Genomic DNA, 8,127 nt, shown 5'->3' on the forward strand with positions numbered 1-8,127 from the left:
TGTAACTATTATGCAATTTACTCTTTTACTTTTGACTCCTGTGGACTTTATGTGTTATATGTACTTGATATGAAGATTGTAGACAGCTGTCTTCAACCTTTAAATTAATTTTGGAGGCATTTGTTGTTGAATTCACTGCATGTTGCTGTGAGATGTTTTCTATTATATAGCTTAGCTTTGTTAGTGTAAAGGTCTTACTTTTAGCTACCTGACAAAAGCAAATGAACCACAATGATCCTAGGTTATCATTTCATTTTGTATGCCCATTAGAAAACGTGTGTAACTAGCTTAACTGTAACCATAAATACAGTGTTTTTAACTTTCCTCGTGATTTCACAGCGATGTAGGATTTTTGTCTCTAACCCACTAACTGTGTTTGGTTTGTTGTTAGATATACACTTTACCACAAGTGAAAGGGCAGACCCAATACTTGATTTGATAAAAAGAAATTCAGAAACTGAGCCCCTTTAAGTGACATGCTGCTTAGCATGCAGCAGACCGCACTTCCACTACTGCAGCTCTGTCAACAGCGCCGACTGATGATGCCACAACTAGCTAACTGCTAACAGGGTAGTAAACACTCAGACCTAATGAAATATGCTAGACAGATAATTACTCCGCTAAACTGTATAGTCTCCACCGTGTTTTATATCTTCTCTTACCACGACTGACTGTCGGTCCGGACAGTAAAGCCGAGCTACACGTCCAGGGTTTCACTGACACAGCCGAACACAGAGCGGAGCTTTCGCGCAAAACCCCAACGGACGACTTCAGCACAGCCCGCAGGCCTATGTTTGTGAACATGGCTCACAGGGCAGGTAACAAGGTACAAAATAAACTCTCTAAAAATGCTGAAAATGTGGCACTTGGTCACACTCGACCCCTACACGAGCCTCGCCATTTTGGTTAGACGAAACTAGCCGAGTGAGGATGGAGGAAGCGTGAACGTCACGAGGCCACGCTGTCAATCCCAGAACACATCGATAGGACAAAAAGGGATGCATGGATTTTGGTTTCTTTAATGAAAAAAACAACAGTAAATCAAGTCTTACATTATTTTAATTTAATAAGTAAATCATTGTATTTACTTTGATACACAATGCTTTTGACATGAGGGGCTTTAGGTTTTCTTAACTCTATATACTATACACAGTTGCCCTGAAATGTATTCACACCCTTTCATTAAAGAAAAGGCAAAATTCCCAATAGTCACTCAAATAACTAGAAACCGAAAAAAGTAATAATAAATAAAAAATTGTTAAATTATAATTTAGTGAAATACAACACTGCTTTAGAATTGTGGTTGAAAAGAATATTAAAAAAAAAAAAAAAAAAAAAAACAAATTAGAGCACTTTGCTGATGAGCAGTGAGCCAAAATCAAAATACCTGTCAACAGTTGCAGAAGTGTGAATGAAAAGTAAAAAAAAAAACTGAATGCAAGGAATGGCCCAAAAAGGTGGTCAAAAAAAAAATAAGTTAAAAGGCCCAACCTGCCTGGTTAAAAAAAAAAAAAAAATCTGTTGAAGCAAAAGCAATGACATAATTTTAATCACATTTTTATTTATTATTACTTTTGTCAATTTCAACTTACTTCAGTGACAGCTGTTCTTGTCCCTTTCTTTAATGGGAGGGCATGAATAAATTTGAGGACGAGTGTGTATATATACTGGAGACAACGAGGTTTCAGGCTGGGGTTGATATTGAAACAACCCAATCAGTCCATGACTCACAACACTAGTATTGTATTTAGCATTAACTAACTAGATAAAAACATTTTCCAATCTCTTATTCCATGATTCATTTCTTGCATTTTATACAACTAAATTGATGTATAAAGGTTACGCTGACATCTGAGTAGCTCAAAGTGTAGCATAAGTCTCTCATCCGACCAGCAGAAGCGTCTCACTGACCTCAGATTTAACTTGTGAATTATTTACTGATAAAGCAATGTTTTTCTGTCTTTATAGTTTTTTTTTAATATATATATTTAATATATGAAAAAGTATCCACATATAACCCACAATAACATGATTTCATCAATATATTGTCTTCTGTAAAAAGTTTATTTTTGAAAGATGTGATGTATTTACAAAGAGAGGTACATGCATCAAAAATCATTATCAAAGTGATTTTAGCATTATTTATAGCTTGCATTTACAGCTGTATTCTATGCTGGATCAACAAGCTCAGAAATACATAAACATTTAGCAAAATCTGTAAAGCACTTTTAGTCATTTTGAGGCTCATTCATGGCTAATGCTTGTAGAAAAGGAAAGTCATCCCAAACAATGACTGGATCTGGCCCATCTTTGGGTACACAATCATGGCATGGCCCAAAAAAACACTGCTCCCTTGGCATCCCATCAGACCCCACATTCTGGTAGCACTTTGGACTGAAGGACTCTTCTGCCTCCAGGAGGGGTTGTGTGGATTCAGAGCGCAGGTAGACAGGAGGCTGTGTGGGAGGTGGACTGTTGCACGGACTAGAAAATATCACGGTAGCATAAGGAACAGAGTCGCTGTTTGAACCAGAGTATCCGGGGATGAACGGTGAACCACAAATGGACTCTCCCAGGTCACTGGTGTCCTCTGCACTGTTCAACCAAAGATCGTCCTCTTCTTTGCTTGGCTTCATGGGGAGGTCCAGGAAGCTGAGGTGGGACAAGTATATTGGATCCTCTTTGTCCCAGGAAGGATAAGTATCCTGGAAAAGGAAAATCAAGATGCTTAAATATTAGTATAGAGCTGAGGGAAACTGTGGAGTTAGTCATGATTCTCTGTAGGGGTTCATCCATTTTAGAGATCCCTGTATTAATCACAGTCAGTCGATCTGTTGTTGATGTGGAAGTATTGGCTATTGCAGCTTTAAGCTAACATCTGAAAAAGACAGAATAAGCCTTTTATCAGGTGGATGTCAGCTGTACACACCTCCGTTGACTCCGATGACCATCTTTTAATGCTGCTGTTAGCTGGGTCTGGAACAGCTGGCCAGAAACGGCCCTTTAACCTTGAAGTAGAAGAACAGACAAAAATTGTGTTAGGAATATCCATCCATTATCTATACACCGCTTAATCCTCACTAGGGTCATGGGAGGGCTGGAGCCTATCCCAGCCGACTTAGGGCGAAGGCAGGGGACAACCTGGACAGGTCGCCAGTTGTTAGGAATATAAAAAAAAAAGAAAAAAAGAAAAAACAACAAAACAAAACAAAAAACCCATCAAAGACTCATGGCTTAACACGCCATGGCAACGATCTTACCTTTTGTGTTTGGAGAAACAAGTCAGGACTATGAAAATGATGAACAACGACAGTCCCACACCAGTTGCAATTACAATCATCACAACAGCAACTGTATCTGGGAAAAGAAAAACACATCCGATTGGAGAAAACACCTTTTGTTCGTTTGTAGTTCTTATACATAAAGCCAGTACCAAATGATACCAACCGAATGGCTCCATTTGGAAATGAATCGTCGACCCGTTGAGGCTCCCGCCAGATGTACTGACCATCATGAACGCTTCATACAGAGACACAGTGTTGATATGTTCAAGGATCACCATCCTCTCCTCTGGACCAGCGTCCACAACTGAAAGAAAAGTCAGACATTAGAGAACATCGAGCTCATAAAAAATACTTTTACAACAGCATAGTTAAGATTTTTAACCTACTGTTGATGGGTCCCTTTTCATTCCAGTAGAAGATTTTGTACTTCTGGATAAAGCCATTCCTCCAGTCTAATGGTATTTCTTCCCAAGTAAGCTCAACGTGTGAATTCCAAGTCCTTTTAATTTGTAATTTTGGAACCATGGATGGAGCTTTAAAAAAAGGAATATTGTCGTAAGTGATTATTAAAACTGTAGAGAGCAGTCAGAATTTAACATTATACATTACAGCTTATGTCTTCAGTCCTGCTGGCTAGCAAAGGTAATTATTCATTTCTGTCCACAAGAGGGCATTACTCCATCACATATCAGCTGTTCCCTGAGAAATTGCACAATATATATATGTGTTTGACTCTTGTGCAAACTCTTCTCACTTCTTCAAAGTTGAGGCAGCTTGACTCTCACACCTCTGCTTTCTCTTTGTGTGATCCTCCTCGTGTCTTTGGTGACTTACCCTTTTGTCTCAAGTAGGCATTAGCAGTCTGAGGAAGGCCTATCCCGTCCTTAAACCTAGGATATACAGAGATCCCATAGGGCTTGTAGGGCTCAAAGCTGCCTATTGATGAGAGTGAAGAGGTTAGAGTGGATCAGTGCCCACAAGATCCTAACACTGTGCAGGCAGGTTGCGCACAGGAAAAAGAAAATCTTGAACGGCGGAGATTGTTTGAATTCTCGTCCTTAAGGATGATCATCAGGTTAGGAAAACCAAACAAAAGGTGAGTAAAATAAGAAGCACGGGGATCTTCAAGCATGTAATACAAATACTATGAAACATACCTGTAATAACAAGGCTAGACTGGTTCTTGTCGGCAATTTCAAACTGGATGTGAGAGAGCCCTGGCTTCAACAAAGGTTTCCATTCCACCACAAAACCAGCAAGATCAGAAGTAGGTACACTTCTCCACTGGACCAGTAGTGATCTGTCACCATGAGGAATGGCTGTGATGTCTGATATCGCAGCACGATCTACAGACCGAAAAAAGAAAGAAAGAATGCATGTTGTTGGAAAAAACCGTACTTTACTGTATCTTATCTGAACCATTTTAAAGATGTCAGTAACCTGTAGGTTTGGATATCCGAACTTCAGTGGGGGAGGATCTGCCTGCTGCATTTACAGCACTCAGGTACACTTTCTTCATTTTCCCAGGAAGCTGAAAAGCACAATGATTCTCCCTTGTAGAGCACACCTTTCCTTTTTCACCTGGCAGTTTTTGCACCGAGACGATATATGACACGTTTTGGCCGTTGGCACGGAATTGTTTTGATGGCTATAACGGGAGAAGAAAAAAAAAAAGTGAGGAGGCAGGCCGCACACATTCCACCAGAACTACAAGAGAAAACACATCAGTTTGTGACAGGTGTCAAGCAACGCGTGTGATGTGTGTACCTTCCAAAACAAGTGTATGTTGAGTTGTTTGGGCATGTGATCCCCTGATACTTTCATCCACGAGTCTTGGCGTCCAGTGGGAGCTGAAAAGAAAGAGACGGCTGTCAGCATTGCAGTTTGTCAAAAGCCCTACACTTCTCCTCTCACTCCTTAGAAAGTAAAACTTTTCTATACAAGACAGGTTTATGGATTCACTACGAGAGTGTGCGACAAAACTCAATACATCAATTCAGCCTGTGCTACAGAGCAAAGCAATGGGAGACGCAGAACATGACATTAGCATATATTGAAAAGACCAGGAAATGGAAGAAAAGGCAATAGATTGGAAAATGTTAAAGCGACTGATTGTGTCACTCTGAATTGATCTCAGACCTACCGCTCTCCAAGGTGACTCCAGACTGGCTGCGGCTCCATTCACTCCAGGGGCTCTGCTCGTATCTGACTCTAATCTGGGCAAAGTACCGGGTCCAGTGACGGAGACGACACTGGTCCAAAGGTTTCGATGGTTTGAGGCGGCTCGCAAAGACCTGTCCCAGAACACACGATCCATACAAGTGTGAATCCAGATAAAAAACACTGAACTTCCTGCAGGACATATTGATGCTTATATACTTTATCAAACATTAGAAACATCAGATGCTTTCACAGTGGATTGATTTGAACTTACTGTCAATTCTCCCCATTGGTTGCTGTCAGCAGTCCTGAGACGGACTTCCAGATTCATATGCTTGTTACGCATCCAGAGCTGGTTCGGGGATAAGCTCCACCTCAGCCTCAGGCAGCCATATCTTTTAGGCATCACTTGAATTTGCAGGATCTCTGGTGGGTCAAACTTAGCTGAAATAAAACAGTCGAGAAAGCAAAAGATAACAGAATTAGCTTTCCCCCCCCAATTGTTTAATTTTTTCTTTTCTAAAACTAATATTTTCGAATTAGACCCAGAGTTGGTTCCGCTCATGCATTACCTTTATATTTGAGTAACAGCGACAAGCGTCAAACATTTAGAAAAATAAGAGGTGACCTTTGAGAAACCCAGAAGAACGACTACAGCAGTCCTTAAGGCATTTCTGTGAGCCACAAATGCTGCTCGAACCATCTGGATGAACAAATATACCATTTGTTGTGTAGTAAAAAAAAAAAGCTTCTTAACTCAGACTTTAAGGTTTTCTGAATCCAAACAAAGACGGTTGCTGAAAAAGACATATCCTTTTTCCTAAGTTGTGTGGCATTACAATAAAGACAAACAAAATGCATTATTTTCAGTTGTTCAACATTAATGCTACTGTGTTCTGTTTTGCATTTTCCAAAAAAAAAAAAAGATAAGCTGTGTTATTTCTAGCTACCAGTACAGAAATATATATAGTTTCAATGTAGCTATTAAAGCTTCTTTTTAATTGTGCAACAGATGAACTGTTTTTTTCATCAGGACAGTTGGATAAGATTTGAAGTGTGACGGTTTTCCTTCAGAAGAATGCAAGCTGTTGTTAAATAACCTTCTGGGTTGCTGGACATTTCTGTTTTTTAAAAAAAAGTAATGCTAAATTTAGCTCTGCGACTCAAATGTAATAGAAGTTGAGGTGATAAACATCCATCCATCCATTATCTATACACCGCTTAATCCTCACTGGGGTCATGGGGGGCTGGAGTCTATCCCAGCTGACTCAGGGTGAAGGCAGGAGACACCCTGGACAGGTCACCAGCAGTGGTTAATACAGGGCACCCACTACTAATGACCAGATAAAAAGTAGTTGTCAAACACAATATTGAATTTGAATTAATTACAACAAAATGATAATTAAATTAATAATGACATTCATATTCTTTTGCCACATTCATATATTTGTATTATTAACAGGTTTAAAGTTAGTCGTTACTGCGTGTTTTTACACTAGTTTTACACTTCCTGGATGTGGGGCGCGGCCACATGAGTGTGTATGTAGCTCGAAAAACTTTTCATGGTCATGTGACCTCAGCCCGGGCTCTGATTGGCAGCTGCAGAGTTTCTCATGGGGCGCAGATCGGTGCGTCCACTTTAACTGTAAGCCAGTTAATTTTGTCTTGACGTTCTTACGACTGGGCTTTCTGACGCCGTCACGCGGCCTGTCCCGTCGCTCTTCTACCAAATGACAGCTACTGTCGTGACGGTTCAGTGCGTTGGCCATGCTGTCAATGGAGACAGGACTGGTCACAGAGATGAGTGACTTCAACTAAAAAGTCATAGACAAGTTTGCTGAGCAGAAAGAGAGAAGAGCCATTTTTTTGTTCAAATAGCTCCAGACTGCATTTGCGACTTTTATTTTAAGACTGTGTGAATTGATGATCATGAAGCTGTATTAGTGTTGCTGTAACCAGCACAGGAAGCTGCTGTGTGGACCACAGTGGTGGAAAGTAGGACTTTTAGAACGTCGGTGTACCGCGGTATTTACGCTTAAAAATGAGGTCTTCTCGTGAAACTGTAACTACAATGTGTAACTCGGTTTAATCTCGGACAAATCTGACATTAGAACCTCCTAGTTTATTATTTTTTAAGTCATTGTTGGTCAGAGCACACCTCAGCCACCAAACAGCATCTACCACAGCCTGCTATGTGGGGCGTTTAGGGGACATCAGTAAATCGTAGAGTCTATCGATAAGAAAATGTTCAGCAAGTCGTTTTGCCTTTGACCAGGTGGGAGGTGCACCAAAATGAGAAAGTGGGTCGTACTGGTGCTACCAGTGAGAGAGTTCATCTGGAGCCCTGAATAGTGTTTTTTTCAGTATTTATGTTGTGTGTTATGAGTTTGTACAGATCCTGTAAATGTTGATGAAAGTTTGATGAATGGTTTTGAAATTTAGTTCTGATAAGTCTTAATAATGTGAAATTAGATTAGAACATCCTTCATGGGTAGACAGTTTGCATCCCGGTAAATAATTGTGCCTGATGTTGCTCATATTGTAATTTAAAAGAAACGGTCATTTACAGACTGCGCCCCACCAGCCACCACAGGTCACCAGTCTATCACAGGGCTACACTTAGAGACAGACAACCAAGCACACTCACATTCACACCTACGGACAATTTAGAATCACCAATTAA

General features: G+C 40.3%; 1 protein-coding gene across 1 annotated transcript; it reads right to left on the reverse strand.

The window, feature by feature from the left end:
- Positions 1-1,951: 1,951 nt before the first annotated feature.
- Positions 1,952-6,655, reverse strand: LOC103376298 (interleukin-6 receptor subunit beta-like). The gene is made up of 11 exons (XM_008306675.1): positions 5,719-6,655; positions 5,428-5,578; positions 5,052-5,134; positions 4,725-4,932; positions 4,442-4,630; positions 4,119-4,220; positions 3,671-3,817; positions 3,448-3,588; positions 3,261-3,357; positions 2,930-3,008; positions 1,952-2,705 (listed from the first exon to the last, which is right to left on the reverse strand). Exons 1-11 carry the CDS (start codon positions 6,007-6,009, stop codon positions 2,229-2,231), a joined length of 1,965 nt encoding a protein of 654 aa, XP_008304897.1. The 5' UTR covers positions 6,010-6,655; the 3' UTR covers positions 1,952-2,228.
- Positions 6,656-8,127: the final 1,472 nt, after the last annotated feature.

The sequence above is a fragment of the Stegastes partitus genome, unplaced genomic scaffold, assembly GCF_000690725.1.
Source record: "Stegastes partitus isolate 25-593 unplaced genomic scaffold, Stegastes_partitus-1.0.2 Scaffold3797, whole genome shotgun sequence".
In the NCBI taxonomy this organism is placed as follows: domain Eukaryota; kingdom Metazoa; phylum Chordata; class Actinopteri; family Pomacentridae; genus Stegastes; species Stegastes partitus.

What these genes read in the sequence shown, in the direction of transcription:
- LOC103376298 (XM_008306675.1), bottom strand. Translation starts at nt 6,009, where the DNA reads ATGAGCGGAACCAACTCTGGGTCTAATTCGAAAATATTAGTTTTAGAA. An exon ending in ACATACACTTGTTTTGGAAG is followed by an intron (nt 4,933 to 5,051) that starts GTACACACATCA and finishes CTCCCGTTATAG; the next exon opens with CCATCAAAACAATTCCGTGC. An exon ending in GTCTAGCCTTGTTATTACAG is followed by an intron (nt 4,221 to 4,441) that starts GTATGTTTCATA and finishes TCTCATCAATAG; the next exon opens with GCAGCTTTGAGCCCTACAAG.